The 19,163-nt window shown below is 42.0% G+C and overlaps 1 protein-coding gene across 1 annotated transcript in view; it reads left to right on the plus strand.

Annotated features, from left to right (window-relative positions):
• SHC4 (SHC adaptor protein 4) overlaps positions 1-19,163 on the plus strand; it is a 128,883-nt gene that overhangs the window by 84,982 nt on the left and 24,738 nt on the right. Inside the window, exons 7-10 of the mRNA XM_022587155.3 lie at positions 7,394-7,517; positions 8,980-9,151; positions 11,449-11,509; positions 18,746-18,925. Of these exons, the coding sequence (XP_022442863.1) occupies positions 7,394-7,517; positions 8,980-9,151; positions 11,449-11,509; positions 18,746-18,925 (537 nt within the window). The remainder of the gene's footprint in view (positions 1-7,393; positions 7,518-8,979; positions 9,152-11,448; positions 11,510-18,745; positions 18,926-19,163) is intronic.

The raw sequence follows: 19,163 nt of genomic DNA on the forward strand, positions 1-19,163 counted from the left end.
CCCGGCCTGGGGATTCTGCAAAGGCATTTATGAGAACTATTGACTGAGCTCATGGATGGGATTTGAGAGTTGAGAATAGATTCAGAAATGGTTCAAATAGAGGTTTCATTGTTTTCTTTTTTTGGTCCCCAGCCCATGTATAGGAAGTAAGAAAGGTGCTGGAGTCACACAGTCTGGGTGGGAATCATAATTCTTCCCCCATCTCACCATAGGCCTCAGCCAAGCTGTTTCACGTCCTGAAACTCAGTTTCTTTAAGTGGGAGAAATAACATCTACTTGCTGGTGTTATTGGGGGGAGTAACTGAGGTAATACGGGGAAAGCATCATTTCCTTTACAGTCTCTTCTCATCTTTCTTCTTTAGGGAAACAGTTCTGTTGAGTAGCTAGATGACTTAGAAATCTACGGTGATTTTCTTGGGCAAAAAAGTTAGTATCTCCTCATCACTCCTTTTCTTGTCCCCTCACCCCTTCTCTTGTTTATCTTGGTTGGGAAGCCTTCTGCGAGAAGCCACTCTGTTCACGACATACCCACTGCTTGCACATCCCTCTAGTGTTAAATCCTTCCCCCTCACCTGAGCCTCTGGACTTTAATTTCTGTACAAAGGTACCAACACGGCTCTTGAGTCCACAAATGATTATTAATTACATACTAATTTACAATGGGCTGAGGTAATTGTTGTGGGAGAAAAATAATTCCTGGCCACCATGGGCTCATCATCACGGGGGAGAGAAACAGAAGCTGTAGGGTGTGCAGGAGAAGTAGGGGAGCATAGGGAATAGTGCCTGGAGCCTGGCAGGTGCCCAGGTAGGCTTTGTGCAATAAGTGAATAAAGGCGCAGGTGGAAGAGCTGTGCAGTGAGAGCCTGGGGCTGTGGGTTTGGATGGTGGGCAAAGGTGGGATTGCAGGGAAAGCAAAGAATAGAAGTAGGGGAGCCATGGCTGAAAAGGTAGGGAGATTGTGGAGGCTTTGAATGCCAGCCAAAAGGTCACTGGGAGCTATTGAAGATTTTGAGCTTTATAAAAAATTATCCTGGCTTCTGCCATTCTACTGAAATTAAAAAATAATAATTTTTCTGGCCTTTGTATCTGTAAAGGTGATATTGGAGGGCAGGAAAGCAGTCTGGAATTGTAAAGTCCAATTTGGAGGACGTCTCATTGGTCCTGGGCAGGGGTGATGATGCTTTAAACTGCACTGGGGGAAGAAGGGACAGTCTGGACAAAATTGTGAACTAATAGTACTTGGGAGCTATTTAGATACGAGCATTGATTTAAAAAAAAAAAAAAGAAATCAGATGATCCTGAGGATTTAATGAGATATTGTATGCAATGCAAATCTCTCAGTGCCTGGCTCATTATAAGTATGCTATAAATGATAGCCATTATTATTACTGTCCTGAGCGATTTGAAGTGGTGTGCACTAAAGAAACAGGGAGTTTTACAAATAGGAAAAGCAATCCAATAGAGAAATAGGAACAAGAAAGTTACTTACTGTGTGCTCACCACATGCCAGGCATTATCAAGAGTATTTAGTCTGCATGGTCTCATTTCAACCTCACAACGATCCTATGAGGTAGGTATTAATGTTACTCATTTTTTGTAGAAGCAAACTCTGGAATTGAGAAGAGATGGTTTTACTAAGCTCACCCAGCTAGTAAGTACTTGGACCGACTCCAGGTCTGGAGCACACAAGGCACCAAGAAACATTAAAAAAAAAAGTTTAACCTTACTAGTAATCAAAGAAACACAAATTATAATTAGATATCATACTTTGTCTTGATAAAAGGTAAAACGTGATTTAGAGTAGTAGGAACTCTTGAACACTGCAGATCCAAACGTTTCAGAGAGCAAACTGACAATTTGCATCAAACTTTAAAAAAGGTAAATACTTTTGAACCAGCAACTTCATTTCTAAGGAAATAAGCCATGCACAAAGATTAAGCAGTAAAGCTCACTGTCATGTGTTATTGATACAATAGGAAAAAGAAAATTCAGTATTCATAAATAGCAAATTATTTAAATGAATCCATAGACTGCACTACCATGCAGCAATTAATGTTACTGAGTACAAAAAGCAGATTATGAAACAATGTGTATGGTATGATTCCAGGTAACTTTTTGGAAAAAAGATAGGAAAGACAAATGTGGCACATATATACAATGGAATATTACTCAGCCATAAAAAGAAACGAAATTGAGTTATTTGTAGTGAGGTGGACGGACCTAGAGTCTGTCATACAGAGTGAAGTCAGTCAGAAAGAGAAAAACAAATACCGTATGCTAACACATATATATGGAATCTAAAAAAAAAATGGTTCTGTTGAACCTAGGGGCAGAACAGGAATTAAGACACAGACGTAGAGAAACAGACTTGAGGACAGAGGTGGGGGAAGGGGAAGGGGAAGCTGGGATGAAGTGAGAGAGTGGCATGGACATATATACACTACCAAATGTAAAATAGATAGCTAGTGGGAAGCAGCTCCATATAGCACAGGGAGATCAGCTCGGTGCTTTGTGACCACCTAGAGGGGTGGGATAGGGAGGGTGGGAGGGAGGCTCAAGAGGGAGGAGATACGGGGATATGTGTATACATATAGCTGATTCAGTGTATTATACAGCAGAAACTAACACACCACTAAAGCAATTATACTCCAATAAAGATGTAATAGAAAAGAAGACTGGAAAGACACATGCCAAAATGTTAATAGTATGTAGTTATTCCTGGATAGTGAGACTTATGTAATTTTTATTTCCTAGAGTCTTTCTATTTTCTAAAACTATTATAATGAATATTTATTACATTAGTAAAAAGAAAAGAATGTTCTGATTCCTTGAATAAATACAAAAAACAGTGAAATCAGAAAGACAATGTTGTAAACTTACCTGGTGAGTTTGGTTCATCCAGGGGAAAATGTTCAGTAGAAAGGAGACGCCTAGAGGTTTGTGGGGCCTGAGGAGAGACAGGCCTTCAGGTGCAGGTTTGGAAAAGCTGCAGCTTCTTAGCCCTAAGGGTGAGCTAGATCACTGAAGGAAGAACCCAGAAAGAAGAAGGCTGAGGGTCTCAGGGAGTGGGAGAAGACCAAGAGATGAGTATCCGCTAAGATGCACGAAGAGCAGTTTCTCTGGGAGAAGAACCTGGGAATGTCTCAGACTGAAGAAGAGTTAAGGGCAATGGAGGTAGAAAATGCCATTCAGTCCAGCAGTTGACAGGCCACTGGTCACCATGGGAAGCACAGTGTGTCAGTGCATGGGTCAAGGCAGGAGCCAGACCTCAGGGATGAGGAGAGCCAGGGGGGAGCCAGGCTTCATGCTAATAATCCTGAATGCTCCCACTGTCTCCCATCTGCTTGATTCACTTATAGCATTAGTGCATTCAAGGCAGGGAAGCTGCCACTTTTTCCATCTTGGCTAGGACTCTTTAGTGAACTCCTTATTCTATAAAAGGCCTTTTCTGTAGAAAAGGTAAGTTCCAGTAAGAGTGTTTTGAGTTTACCTAGTGACTAATACAACCTGCCCCTGTAATTGCTGTAAATGAGGAAATCTCTTCACTTCTTACTCCAAATGTGTACAGTCCAGAAAGGCTTAAATGTTTTCTCTGAATCTAGTCTGTGAAGAGGTCCCAGTTTACCTGAACTACCTGGATATAGGAAGGCCATGGTCCTGAGTCTCTGAAGAAAGCAAAAAAAAAAACCCAAAACCAAAAGAAAGCAAAAAAAAACCCCCAAAACAAACCAAAACAAAACAAAAGAACACTGTAAAACCAATTTAAATTAACCCAATTATGTATATTTATGTTTATGGTTATAAAATACATGCGTTATGGTCCTAGTGACATTCTGAAACTACGGACTGGACTGCGGGCTAGCTTCTTCAGGCTGGTTTCTTCCTAAGGGGTGGTAGGCTCCGCGCTTCAGTCCCACAGCACCATCTGGTGGTTGATCTGAGAAGCTGCACTCTTGAATTTCTAATTTTCTGATAAAAACCAAAAGCAACAAGCAAACGAGCAACGAAAACAATAAAACTGGTCCATTTAAATATAAAACAATAAAGAAGGGCCTGTTATTCTTGAAGAATTGTTTTCAGCCTCTTGTCCATGACTATCCAATTAGGAAACCACATGAAAACGACAGAAGAATAAGAATCCAAGATTCTTTTAAATCTTACTTAATATAGTACAGTACCTGATACTAAGAATAGAATTGTAGGTCTATCTGGCTACGAGGCAGGATGAAAAGAACCCAGGTGTGTTTCTGATTCCAGATATGGAGATCAAGGCTCAGGCCTCCATGCAAAATTATCACATCACTGGAAAGTCAAATCCTTTCTTGGGGAATTGGGACTTTTTATATGCTGTCTTTCTTCCTTCCCATTAGCTAAAGATTGGGAAATTCCTGGCTAAGCTGGTGCTTATCTGAATTTTTGGAGATGGGTCTAGCACTGGGAAAGGGGGCAAACCCATTCCTATTCTGGCTCATGACCAACCTAGAAAAGAACAAGGAGCATTTTCACAGAGCAGCATGTGAGTGGCAACGAGAGTACCATCAAAATGTGTGTTTTCCCTGAACTTGGTGAGGCTGCACAGGATACCTGCACAGGGTCAGACTTTTTGTCCAGTTGTTTCTTTCATGGAGATAGGCACCACTGTGTTTTCTTTCTGTTTAATCCAAAAAAAAGTAATATGACAGCAATAAGGTCATCCAGAGCAAAGCAGAAAGTGTGTTGGTAGCATCAGCCCAGGAACAGGAAAAAACCCTCAAGTATCAGAGTCAGCAAAGTTGAGAGAAATAAAACATTTTAGGAGTACGTGAGAAGTGGTAGAGGACAGTTAGTGGGTGGGTTGATTCATTCATTCCTGTGCCCACGTGCCTTGCCCTGTACCTCAGAGGGTTTAAGCTACTGCGACTGAGGGAGGATAGGATTTCTATAAAGCAAGAAGGGATTCAGAGATCACGCAGGGCCCTGTCTTGGCAGGTGAGGACCTTGCTATAGAGTACCTTATTCACACAGATTGTGGCATAATTAGAACTTGAACTGGGATCTGAATCTTTTCACAGAGTTTTTTCAGCCATCTTTGTTCTCACATCCCTCTCATGGGAGGTACACTTTGGTCTTCCTCCCTCCTTCCCTCCCTCCCTCCCTCCCTCCCTCCTTTCCTTTTCCTGCCTCTCTCGTTATCTTTTCCATCTTTATCTCAAGACATCTCCTTGATCCTAAGAGAAAATAAAATTACAAAAATTGTTTCCATTTTGATATGATTCCTGGTCTTGACTTCATTTTTAATTGGACCAGGAATTTATGGATGAAAAGAAAAGAATTCAAGTGAATTACCTTTTCTTCTCAGAACGTAACACAACTGTTTTGGCTCCACCAGAGGACACATCTCCAAGGGCGCTTTGTAGGTTTAAGGATATGAGGCCTGACCAAGAAAGAGGAGACCATTTTCACAAATGTCCCAAGCAATCATCTGTACCACTCACTGGTTGTGAGATGCTGCCCCACAATGGTAACATTGAAGACAATTTCTCACAGTAGGATTATGGGTGTGATTAGAAAAATCAGAATTATTCATTCTTCACGTATTTTTAGAACACATTCTCTGTGTTGGTCCCTGTGTGAAGCTAGTGTAGAGAAAAAGAAGGGGCAATATACAATGGCAGTCTAAAGACAGACCAAACATTTTCCTTTGGTAAAAAGGATATTAACTTATAGATATTCTTAATTGCGTTTTCAGAACTGTAATTGGCTCCTAAGTCTATTTCAAGATCCAAATTGCTTCTTTAAAGGGACAGCCTTGTAAGAAATGATAATTAACCCTTTTGGAGATTTGACACCTTAGCATGGTTTGATTTACTGATGCCACCCCCTGCACGCACGCACACGCACGCGCGCGCACACACACACACACACACACACACACACCCCTTCCCAAAGTTCAGAGACATCAATTCTTTAAGTAAATGTTCAGCTAATTCTGAAATGAGAATTATCTGAGATTCCTTGAGATGATATCAGCATAAAGCTAGGAAACACCATTGTAAGTTCTACCTTAACCCACTGTTATAGGCTCTGCAAATTCAGTTAGAAGTGAATGAATTTTCTTTTACTTTAAATAATACAAAATCCTTTTCAAGACAATGCAAAGCCTAAAATCACGCTTCCAAGTCAACACAGTTAAATCATTCCATCACGACAGGTATCCTCCTCTCCTCAGGTATCCCTTTTAGTAAAATGTTCCAGTGTTGGTTCCACAGTTCCACCATCTCACAGCTTCCCTGGTATCTAAGCTATTTTGCTATGTACTCACTTAAGCCTTTCCTATTCTCAGAGAATAGCTGACAGTTTTTACAACATTCTTGTATATATTGAACCATTATCAAGCTTTTCCTCATCCCTCAATTCTTCAGGCTATACAAACCAATATATGTTTTAAAAATTTCTCATGAGACTTTATTGCCTATATCTTTAAGTCATCCTTATGACTCTTTTCTAAGCCGTCCTGAGGAAACTTCAAATTCAATTCAGGTTTTGTATTGTCAGGCCCTAAGCACAACACCATACTCTAACCAAGGCAACTGATATTCCATATGATGGGGAGATTAATTTATAGTCCCTGAACACAAGCTCTGGTTTTTACGCAGAAGCAGCAGCAGCGGCTGTGCCAATTCGTTTGTGATGTTCCGTCAGCTGCCCCCTCCACAACTTATTTCTTTAATTTGCTAGTGATAACTAGCCCTTTCCAGTAACTGTCTTTCAAAGAAAGTGTCTAATAAAATTTTTAATATCTTCTAGTAATGTCAGCTTCATGGAATCTTGGTCTGGATGTTTATTGGAGATAGTTCTTTAATAGGATTTCAAAGACAGGGATTACCATACCATCACCGCTTTCTGGTAGCAATGACAGGGAAAAGGGATGGCTAGAGGAGGGGGTATTCTAAAGCCCCTCTCTTCACCAGTAGCTCATCCCCCGTTTTGTGGGGGGAGGTTTAGAGAGTTACCCTTTCTCAGTCATCTGTAGTGTACCATGCAAAGACAAGGCTGTAAACCTCATCTTCCCGTCAGGTTGCTGCCTTAAGCATCTTCTGTATTGAATTCTAGAGCTAACACTGAACATGGGTCACATTATTAGTCAAGATCAGTCTGCCTTTATTAAAATGTGGGCCCCAAATACCTGCCTCCAGGCCAAAATTTGTAAGTGTTTTGAGATACTTAGTTGTCAAATATGAATGTTTCTTCACTTTGATGCATATGAAATATGAAGTATGCCATTTCAGAGCTGAAGAGAGCTTATAAACCTACTTTTACTCAATTACCAGTTCATGTTCTGGAAGTATTTTGAACTTATCTAATCTTCTCTTACTGAAAATTTATTGTAATTTTTTTGTGTGTCCTCTTGCAGCCTGCCACATATTGGAATGCAGCAATGGAATGGCCCAAGACGTCATAAGTACCATAGGGCAGGCTTTTGAACTCCGGTTTAAACAGTATTTGAAAAATCCTTCTTTGAATACTTCTTCTGAAAGGTCAGCCAGGAGTTCTATAATTATTTGACTTATCATATTTTGTTTCGTTTTAAAATTAATATGGCATTTTAAATTGACTAATGAACTTAGTAATTTTTTTTAAAAAATAGGTACAGTTTCAGTACAAACTAATAGTGACATTTCTATTTTTCTTCCATTCATATTTGTTCAGGTATTTCCTCTTGCTTTGAAATAGAATTAGAGGAAACACTAAAAGTGAGAAGGGGTCGACCCTGTTTCTCTGATGGTATACAGAGCTATGAATTAATTAGGTAATGTCATACAATGAGCATGAACAAATTTCTTAGGTTTGTTTCAACCCCAGATCCCTTGCAGATCAGTTAAAAAAATTAAGAAAGAAGAGCAAAATAATAAGAATCAAATGTCTGTGGCAGGAATTCCTATTAGTTTGTTCATTTGCAGTGCAAATAGATCAGCTCCAGCCGGACTGTGGCAGGAGTAGAACATGACATGACCCAGGGATCTGGTTGTTCTGTCTAGTCCACAATGAAAGCTGAACCCTTTTCAGGCCTGTCAGACTCCACCATGTGTGGAATGCAGTGAGGCCCCTGACTTGCAGAATTCACGCCCAAGAAATAAAATATTTGGACACTTTTAAATGCATTTCTGGAACCCCCCTAATTTGTCATTTTGTGTATCAACAGACACCGGGTTTGGAGATCTCCCTGTATGAGGTGGTCTAGGGTAGCAAAGGGGAGGGGCTACCAGCGGGCCTTGTTGTTGAATTTTTCCTAGGGTAGCACTTACCTCTTAGTGCTGTTATTTTGTTGACATGTAATGAACCCAACAAAACTGTGTGGGTTGTCAGTGGAATCAGCTCAATTCAAATGGACTTGATTTATTCTTTCTCATAAGAAACTTTTACTAATTCCAATTTGGAAGAAAAATCTGTTTTTTTTTTTTTTGCCCTGTTTCAATTTTAAAAACAATGCATGTTTACACAAATCTCCCCACTTGCCACATATGGTTCTAATATTTCTTTATGAATCTCATATACTCCAGATTTGTGCAGACAAGTTAGCTGGCCATAGCCTTCTATTTTTTTCATCTTGGTTTAGTAAACTGGGCCAGGCCCACTGCCCAATATTTAAATTTCCTTTGAGCAAAACATTTCCTAAATGGTATAATGAAAGAGTGCTGGAAAAATCCAGGAGAACTTTGTGTTTTTATCCGATTGACAAAAACAACTGACATTCAGGGAGTTCATATATATATGTGTATGTATATATTTTATCACCGAGAGGAGACACAAAAGCATCACCCTTGGCACTTTCTGTTGGCTTACCCCACTTTAATTGTCTACAGAAACCTAACAATTCAGCCATCTGGTTGCTTCCATCCAGATGTTTTCAGGACGATTTGCATGGTTCTGTTCACTCTACATCCCCTACAGCATTTGAATTCCCACCCAGCCTCTTGGGGATTCTTTTTTCCCTTACAGTGAGGAGGTGCACGTTGATGACCATGCTGAGGAGAGAGAAGATCATGAGTATTACAATGAAATCCCGGGCAAGCAGCCGCCTGCAGGTGGTGTTTCAGATGTACGGATCAAAGTTCAAACCACAGAACAAATGGCTTACTGCCCCATACGGTGTGAAAAGTTGTGCTATTTGGTAAGTAACATTTTAATGCTATTAGAACTAACAATGCAGTTCTGTCCTTACCACTGAGAGCTTAATTTGAGGATTACCAAATGCTAGTTTAGAGAAGGTATCATCTTCCTCAGCACAGAGCCAGAGAGTGAATCATTGTCGGAACCTGTACTCAATAATTTTTACTCCCAATCCCCCAACCTCATCCTCAGCAAGTGACCTCACATCTCACTTCATTGGGAAGACAAGGACGGTCCAACATGTGATTTTCAACTTCACCCTTCCGCATCTCCAAGTCTTCCTGTGTTCTCCTTGGTTCTCTTCCTTAGCTACTGTCTCCATGGCGAATCTTCTCCCTGAGCTCCTGATCCCATCCCCTCTTACCAACTCTGTGCCCTTGTTCTGTCCATCAACCTCTGTCTCAGTCTTTATTCTCTGCCTGTCTACTTGTTCTTTCGCTTCTGTCTGCAAATAAACTCGGACTCCTCCAACTCATCTAATAATGTCCTACCTCTCTCTCACCTTCCTTTCACCCACAAACTTCTAGAAAACACTGCCTGTATTTCTGCATTCACATCCACACTACACTTCCAAAATCTGAACTCTGCTTGACAACTTGATAGAAATTCCTTTTACAGTGGTCACCAACTTTTTTTTTGGTCACCAACGGTTTAATTGTTAAATCTATTTCCTTCTTCAATATTCTGAATCTGTCTATAGCCTGTGATATCTGTTGGCTGCCTCTTTTTTTTTTAGACCTCTTCTGTTAGCTTCTAAACATTTTCGTCACGTCATTCTCATTCTGCATCTCTAGTTGCTGCTTTTCTTTCTTTTTTCATGTTTTCTAACATTTTATTGAGTATATTCAAACTTACAAAAAAGTTGAAAGAATTACACATGAACACTCATATACTCACCACCTAGATTCTACAATTATAATTCTACTCTATTTGCCCTGTCATCCTATGTTGTTAGCTATCACCCATCAATCCATCTGATTTTTGATGCGTTTCAAAGTAAGTTGCATCTTTCCTTTTTTTTTTTTTTTTTTGTGGTACACGGGCCTCTCACTGCTGTGGCCACTCCCGTTGCGGAGCACAGGCTCCGGATGCGCAGGCTCAGCGGCCATGGCTCACGGGCCCAGCCGCTCCGCGGCATGTGGGATCCTCCCAGACCAGGGCACGAACCCATGTCCCCTGCATCGGCAGGCGGATTCTCAACCACTGCGCCACCAGGGGAGCCCACATCTTTCCTTTTTATATCTTGTTTTCTTGCATGCCCTCCCCTGCAAACCCAAGCCTTACCACCGTGGAATCCCTATCCAGTGCTCTGCCCTTGGCCCTGGTTTCTCCTCTGACATGCCACCTGTGCACACACCCCCAGCTTCTCTGTCTTCAGCCATTACCTACCGCTCTAGCTGTGATGCCACAAGCATTTTATTGCTTGTTTATACCAAGATTAGACTCAGCATTTTACCTTGACTCCAAGCTAGATCCCTCTCCTGACGTACTCATGTTTATTAATGGCACTCCTATTCTTTCTCTGATCTACAGTCTTTTGTTTTCTCACACTTATCAACTCAGTCTTCAAGACTTAGGATCCTACCATGAAGGTATCTTAAATCTACCCAACCTTTTTCATTCCTGTTGCATCTTTCTAAGTTCTGGTCCTCACTTGCCCAGATGATTCTGAAAGCCCCTTCCTTGTCTCCAGTTTCATTCCTTTAAACCCTCTTGCATGGTATTGCTGGGTTAATCTTTCTAAAGCAAAGACATTGCCCTTCTCAAAGGCATCAGTAGGTCCCATACCCTTACAGAAGAGAGCTGTGTGTATATGGGATAATTGAAGCCTTTGATAGCATGAGATTTTTCAAGGATGAAAAGTGGGTCTGGCACAAACCTTAGTAGAGTGGGGCTCCAATCTGCCAGTTCACGGTTAAATAGAGGTTTGCTAAATGGCCAGTGTTTATATAAGTGTCCTGGAAATCACACTTTCTGGCTGAGCTTGGATTGAATCCTGGAATGTGACCTCCCAAGCCGAGGTCTATAACCCTCAGGATATAGACCTTACATTTATGACCTCCCCCACCCTAATCAGACCCACCTCTGCAGTTCCAAAACAGTGCACTGGGAAGGGAGGCTATACTCCCCGTCCAAAATCTCAGTTTCTTTTTCTCACCTGTCAGACACTTCCTGTGTCAGAAAATGGAGTTGTCTGCTAAATTCTGCTGGGAGCATTATTAGTGTTTTGTGTGTTTTTTGAAAGTTTATGAACGTTTACTGTGTTTGTAAATGTTTCACAATTTGTTGTTTATACAGCCGGGAAACTCCAAGTGCAGCAGTGTGTATGAGAACTGTCTAGAACAAAGCAGGGCAATAGGTAGGTACAATTGCCCTTCCCCATCTGCCACTCGCCTTATTTCTTCTACGTTATATGGTCGTGTGTGGCCCTTGCTCTTAAATAGTTCATGGGAAAGTCAGGTGTATATAACCAAACATGTAATGCTTCAGTTGCAGGCTTCCCACATTCTGAGAAGCACAGAATGCCACAAGTGTGTCAGTTGAAAAGCTATGGTTCTCCCCTGCTCCTGTGTACTCTTCCACACTACAATGCTGCTTTATGGAATCTTTCACTGCTTTTTTTTTTTTTTTTTTTTTTTTATGCGGTACGCGGGCCTCTCACTGTTGTGGCCTCTCCCGTTGCGGAGCACAGTCTCCGGACGCGCAGGCTCAGCGGCCATGGCTCACGGGCCCAGCCGCTCCACGGCATGTGGGATCTTCCCGGACCGGGGCACGAACCCGTGTCCCCTGCATCGGCAGGCGGACTCTCAACCACTGCACCACCAGGGAAGTCCCTCACTGCTTGGATATCATGAAAGCTCTCTTACTGGAAAGGTGATTTCTCTACTCAAAACTCAAGGCAGTTCCATTTCAAAGAATATCAGACAATAAGCTAATATGAAAATTGATGCTTGTCAGATCCATTAGGATTAAGAAAAAACCTTTATTTCTGCTTGGCAAAGGGAACAAAAAGAAATCTGAAATGTGAGAGTCCCAATTAGAGGTTCATACACCCCGTACTTGCCAGGGCATTAAATGTCTTATTACTGCATGTGATAACTGACATCAGGCACAACTTTTCCACAACACAAATGTAGGGCATAGACTCTCAGGTTGGAAATATATTTTCATAAAAACATTCTACTGCTAGTTAGTCATTTTATTCTTATAAATTGTTGAAAGTATTTATTTCTTTGGGAAGGACAATTTTGCAGCTTTAGAGGGGGAGATAACTGGACATTGTAAATAATGCAGTGGAGGATAGAGTTGGAGGACCACACTTCGGAATTCAAATTAAATTAGCAGGCACTTGCCAACTAGAAGGTAGTTTCTCACTTCCAAGGATATCTTCATATTTCTTATGGAATTTTGCCAGTGTAACCCATGAATTTTATTATTTCTTATACAGTGGGGGTACATGAGGGTCTTGGTACAGTTGTGATTACCACTTTCCTCCACCCTGCAAAAATAATCAGAGTAGTGAGCAGAGGCAGTATTTTAAATTCTTTAAAAACTTGGTTCTTTTTGAAGGAAATTAAAATTCGATGCCACTCTTTAAAGGAATTTAAAATTCCAAATGAATTCTTAATAATATGACTAAAACAAATTAGTGTCAAGTGTAAATGTCTTTTTAAAACTGTGTCCTTTAGGAGCTGCAGTTCCTTCCTTCGTTCCTCTTTTCCTTTACCCTAGAGATTCCTAACCTAGGATTTAATAGTCAGGAACATACCACATGTACTTTGTAGTCTTGTATCCATTTTCTGCCTGTGCTGAAGCTCACTTTGAACTGTCTCCACATCCTGTTTTTTCTCATTCTGTGTTCTTCATTTATCCAACAATGCACTCAGTGATCATCAGGTCATCCTGTGGGTGGGGCCCTGAGCTGGGTGCTAGGGATGGAGACACAATTGGCATTCATGTCTTTTGCAGTTTAGCCAGAGGGCATACCTTAAACCAGTGCTTACAAATGTGATGAGCGTTTCAAAGCCCAGGATGTTATGGGAACAAATAACAGGGAAACCTAACTTAATCTGGGAGGCTAGAGAGGGTCTCCCAAAAGGAGTAACAACCAAACTAAGACCTGAAGGATGAGTGGGAATTATCCAGGCACAGAGAGGGAAGTGGGAGGGGAAGGGAGAGAAAGAGTATAAATGAGTACTGGTATTCCTAAGTGTGCCAGGACCAGTTCCCAGATCACTGCATTGAGAGGGTACATGGAGGGGGAGAGAGAGTTTTGGATCTAGGAGAGAGTCCTGTGGAACTCCAAAATGTTTCGCCCTGCCCCAATACCTCTTTTCCCGCAGCTCATCCCTCCTCCCCATTAAGCAGTCGTCATGGCACGCCCCGCTGGCCTCAGCTACCTAGCTTCTGAAGGGAACTCACTGAACAGGAATCCTCGACATTTCTAGAATGATGTTGAATGTTCGAAATCACGACACTACCATCAGAGAAAAGGGGCAAGGTCTCCTTTCTTTTTTTTTCCTCAGAAGCTTTCACCTTGATTTTTATTTTACATTTTTAAAGTGTCCTTCCCCTCAAAGCAACACTATTTCAACTTTATTCAAGATTTTTCTTTTTGTAAGTATAACCTTGTCATAGAATCCAATTTGTTCTTTCTGTTTATCTTGGTTTTATTTCTCCTTTAAATTAACAAACAACGTAACCCCTTATTCTTTCATGCTTTACACATGCCCTAAGCCACTATCAGATGCAAACTCAAGAACAGACTTTTGTAATAAACACTTATTTGGAGCCTGGAATCTATTTTTCCGTAGAATTAATTTTAGCCATGTTGGCTATCTCCTAGACAAGTGACCATATTCTACTATTTGGTTTCCTATACTGGAGCTTAAGTGTATATGTTGTAATGACAAATACAACAATAGGATATTCTATTGTAAGCATCTGTTCTTTAGTTATACGCTAATTGTGGAAGAGTCTGGGACCAATACTGAGCTTCAGCACACTGTCTTCCTTTTTGGTGGCAATAAGGTAACAATTCATGGCTGGGAACCTTTCAGAATCTCGGGGAGATGAGAGATGGTGTTTATAGTTTGGAAAAAACCCTCCAGCTGGATATCCTCTTCCCCTGAAAATCACTGAGCTACAGCATTGTTTTCTTAGAAAAGCAGGTTCTAACTTCCAGTGGGAACCAGAGTGCTAGGAAGCCATTTCCCCAGACCTCAGCCACTCAGCACATAGAGGGATTGAAGGACTCAACCCCTGCTCCAGGGGCTGTGACAAGTATAAGTCCCTCCTGCTGTGACAGGAAGGACTTTCCTAACTCAGTGTCTTTTCATCCACAGACACCCAGAAGTCAGGGGTTCCTATCTTGGGGCCTGCCTATGACTACTTGGGTATGTGTTTAAAAGTGATCTGAGGGCTCCCTGGTGGCCCAGTGGTTAAGAATACACCTCCCAATGCAGGGAAGATGGGCTTGATCCCTGATTGGGGAACTAAGATCCCACATGCCATGGGGCAACTAAGCCTGCGTGCTGCAACTACTGAGCCCACGTGCCACAACTACTGAGCCCGCACACCACAACTAGAGAAAAGCCTGCGTGCCGCAGCTAGAGAAGCCCGCGTGCTGCAACTAGAGAAGCCCACGTGCCACAAGATCCTGCATGCTGCAACAAAGGTCCTGCGTGCCACAACTAAGACCCGATGAAGCCAAATAAGTAAATAAATAAGATCAGAAATTTATGACCAGTCACCAAATTAACAGCAGTTGCCAAAATAGCAAATAGACAGTTTTTATGGCTTTTCCCAGAGATTCACACATAAGCATTTGAGAGACACCTATACAAACATTTTCAACAAGTTTTGGCTTTTTAATTCAAAGACATTTATTTATTCAAATATTGACTTAAAATTTGAATTCTGGTGTATAATAAGTGCTGCAGTAGGCTTCCTGTTGAAGGAGTTAATTATATTTATTGCCAGATGTGTAAAAGATCCCTGTCCTTAATAATAAATTCCCTTGTGGAAAAAAATAATTAGCAAAATAGCATACTGTTTCCCCAACCTTCAAGTCAAAATGAAAATGTTGATATTTTTAATCAAAAAGATGTTAAATTCCCACAGACCCTAAGGGCTAGCACTTAAAAACTTTGGTACCTCCAGTATATACACCGTGTATGTATTTATTTTCTGCCACAAATCTTCTCTTAGGCAGGTTGGATAGTTTCTCAGAGTAACACTTTGCACAAAGAACTTTTGGAATGCATGATGGCTGGCATGTGTAGTTAAGCTCTGAATAACCACACACTTTATCCTAGAAAGATTTTAAATTTCAGCATGGGGTGAGTTTGTTTGTTTGTTTTTTTAAATTTAAGACAACTTTGCTGACTTAGATATAATGGTGCATTTGAGAAAAGGGAATGGTAGTTTTTAAGAGAGACTGTATAGACATTGATGCTTTTGTGTAACCCTGTGGGATGGTGAACTTGATGTGGTCAGCTCATGCCAGTGCTCTGTGAGGGGCAGATGAGTCAGCGCCTTGCGCTAAGCGTTGACTTGGGGTCTTGAGAGCGTGGTGGGGTCACATTTGCTAAGAAAGGAAAACTGGGTAGACATTCAGTCATCTGTTCATTCAGCTGACATTTTCCTTTTGAGCATCTGCTTCATACCAGGCATTGAAGATGAAGAAGATACTCAGAAAAATGGGCTCTAGTCTCTCCTCAGGACTCAAGGAATTTTCGGTCTCAAGGGGAAGACAGCGAAGTAAACAGAGACCTACAGTTTATTATGGAGTGGCACCTTACCCAGCCTGGGGTGGGGGGTGGGGGAGGAGGGAGGACTCAGTGGAAAGCTTCCTGCAGGAGGGGGATTCAGAGCAGAATCTTAAAGGACAAATAGGAGTTAGGTCAAGAAATGGATGGGAAGGATGTTACAGCAAGAGACAAGTGTCATGTGCAGAGGCCCAGTAGACACACAACTGAACAGTGAGAAGAACGCCTGCTGCAAGGCAGGCACTATGCTCAGTGAGGGGCTTACCCACATTCTTTCATTTAATCCTCACAACGTATTTTAAGCTCGGCATCCCCATTTTACAGGTATGAAAACTGACAGAGAGGTTAAGTAACTTGCCCCTGGCCACAGAAATAGTAAGAGATACCACAGGGATCTGTGGAACCCAGGTCCATGTTAATTTAGAAGCAGACTTCTTACAAATACTGTTCATCATATTCCACTTTCAGTAAATTTTTTTTTTTTTTTTGCGGCACGCGGGCCTCTCAGTGTTGTGGCCTCTCCCGTTGCGGAGCACAGGCTCCAGACGTGCAGGCTCAGCGGCCATGGCTCACGGGCCCAGCTGCTCCACGGCATGTGGGATCTTCCCAGACCGGGGCACGAAGCCGTGTCCCCTGCATCGGCAGGCGGACTCTCAACCACTGCGCCACCAGGGAAGCCCTCAGTAACTTTTTATGAGCAGGCACTCCTAAATAAATATTAATTCAATCATGCATCAGTTCTCTACACTGTGCTAATATATTATGCATGTAGTATAAAACACACACAGAAATAGAAAATTTCAGTTAAAGTTAATGATAGACATTTTTAAAAATTGTCTCGCTAGTTATAGTGGCTGAATACTATCATTAGGTAATATCTCAAGGTCTGGTATACATTTAGGGCATTATTGATAAAGAAAACAGACATAAATCCACATTTCAATCTTGATAATTTTAACTGTTAGGAGGCCGAAGTTCTGATCTAATTAGATTATTCTTGTTCATAAGCTCAGAGTGTAGCTAAGGAGGAGCTTGTACTCAGTAAAAGAATGATCTTCAATCCTTGATCTTTTTGCAGTGATCCTTTAGCCACTTGTCCATTTGTGAAAGTAAGTTTAGTTTAAACTGGATAACATATTTCATAAATCCACTTAAAAAAGTAAATGGAAATATGTTGCCAAAAGCAACAAAGAAACGAGGGGCCCTATTGCCCCTTCCTCTGTCAAATCCCACCCTTCCCTCAGAATATTCCACGTACAGATTATGACGTGGGACAGGGTGACAGGCAGGACCGGACAGAGAGGAGCAAAAGAGGAGCAGATGGTAGGACTGTAGTCTTGACTGGGCTCCCCCTATCTGGTGTATTCTTAGGTTTCCATACTTGTGTTATAAGAATCACAGCACTCTTCACCATGCTGTGAAATCCAGTGGGACGTTGGTCCTTTGAAGGGGTTTAGTTGACTGGAAGGACTGATGTTTTACGGTAAGACAATGAAATAACAATGTCACTGCTTTAGGTGCAGCCTCACGGGGATCTTGTATATGTATGGCCAAAACTATAAAGGTACTTGTGTAAACAGAAAGACAAAAACATTCTGTCCTGGCATTCTCAGGACAAGACCAGTTGAATGGTACAAAGTACTTCATGCCGTCAGGTAGTGAAATATGGTGCTGTAATCCATTCAGGCCGTAACTATTTGTTGATGTGATAATGTGTTCCAGGCATATGCTAGAGGCAGGGGCTGCAGCTGTCAGCAAGACAGGATGTGTGTCTTCGTAGAACATGCAGTCTAGATGCAGTACAGATATTAAGAGACAATAACATAATAGAATTAAGTACTCTTGTGGTATGGGCTTCAGAGGGAAGCAGAGAGACATAGTCTAGTCTGAGAAAGTCAGGGAAGGCTCTCTTGAGAAAGAGATGTTTAAACTGACCTCACCGAAGGATGAGGGTGCTGGAGAAGGGGAGGGAAGGGGGCATGTCAATCAGAGAAGATGGCCTTACAGTGGGGATTCTAGTGCAAGAAGGCTGATGTGAGCAGGGGCAGAGACTGGGGAGGACAGGGTTGCAGTGGAAGCTGGGTGCCCGGGAGCAGGGCCTGGGGCTTGTTGAAGAGTTTGAGTTGTATCCCAAGAGCAGTGGGAAGCAGTGAATGTTTTTAAACCTCTGAGAAGTAGGATCAGATTTTCAGTTGTAAAAAGATCATTTTGGCCACATGTATGGAATAGAATGGAGAGGAGAAGGGAGAGTAAGGGGACAGAGGACGTAACCTGAGGGGTGAGTTCTTTCCATTAGATGACAGAATGAACATCAGCAGCTGGTGCAGGGCTGTGTTTGGCGAAACGAAACTTTGGCAATAAAGGGAAGACAGACTTCCCACTCTTAATAATTTAAAATTAAGTAACGAGTATTTTGAAAAGCGGTTGCAATAACTAGTAGATATTCAAGTTCCACACGGCACGTGTGGTTTTCTTGGTTCCTGGGCTGCAGCTCTGAGCGGTGTCGTGTACGGGTTTGTGCTGTTTGCTGGCCAGTCAGCGTCCTTCCTCCGCTGGCTCTTCCTCTTTCACATCTTCCTGGTTTGTCTGCTGTCTGCTGTTGAAGCAAAGGGTCAGCTGAGGGACGGGCAGGGAGGCCAAAAGAGGTGCTTTCCCTCAAAGACTGGTGCTTATTTTGTTTTTACAGGTCAAATCTCAAAGTCAGTATTCAATCCTTGCATGGGATGGGCATGGCTTTTCCCTTCCTGTCAATTCTGGACTCAAACGTGATTTTATTTCTTGTTTCCAAAGCAAAAACACCGTACATTGATCTTTACTCACTATAGGTAATGCACACGAGAGAGGGGTACAGTCCCAAAGAGACACGTCATTGATGAAGCCCGCGTGCCGAGTGGATCTCTTCGACGACCCCTGCTACATCAATACGCAGACTCTTCAAAGCACGCTGGGCTCTGCCGGAAATCAAAGTCCAGCTCACCCACTGGGGACCCCATGGTACCGTGAAAGTAAGTGGCTTCTCCTTGCCTGTATTAGTTTCCTGTGCTGCTGTAACAAGTTACCACAAACTGGGTGTCTTAAAACAAGAGAAATGCATTCTCTCACAGTTATGGAGGCCAGAAGTCCTAAATCAAGAGGGCAGCAGGGTTGGCTCCTTTTGGAGGCTCTGGAGGAGAACTGGTTTCATGTTGCTCTCCTAGCTTCTGGTGGCTGCCAGCAATTCTTGGTGTTCCTTAGCTTGTAGAC

This window comes from Delphinapterus leucas, chromosome 2 (genome assembly GCF_059928025.1).
Source record: "Delphinapterus leucas isolate spDelLeu-1000000601 "Yukka" chromosome 2, BTC_Dleu_Yukka2, whole genome shotgun sequence".
Taxonomy (NCBI): Eukaryota; Metazoa; Chordata; class Mammalia; order Artiodactyla; family Monodontidae; genus Delphinapterus; species Delphinapterus leucas.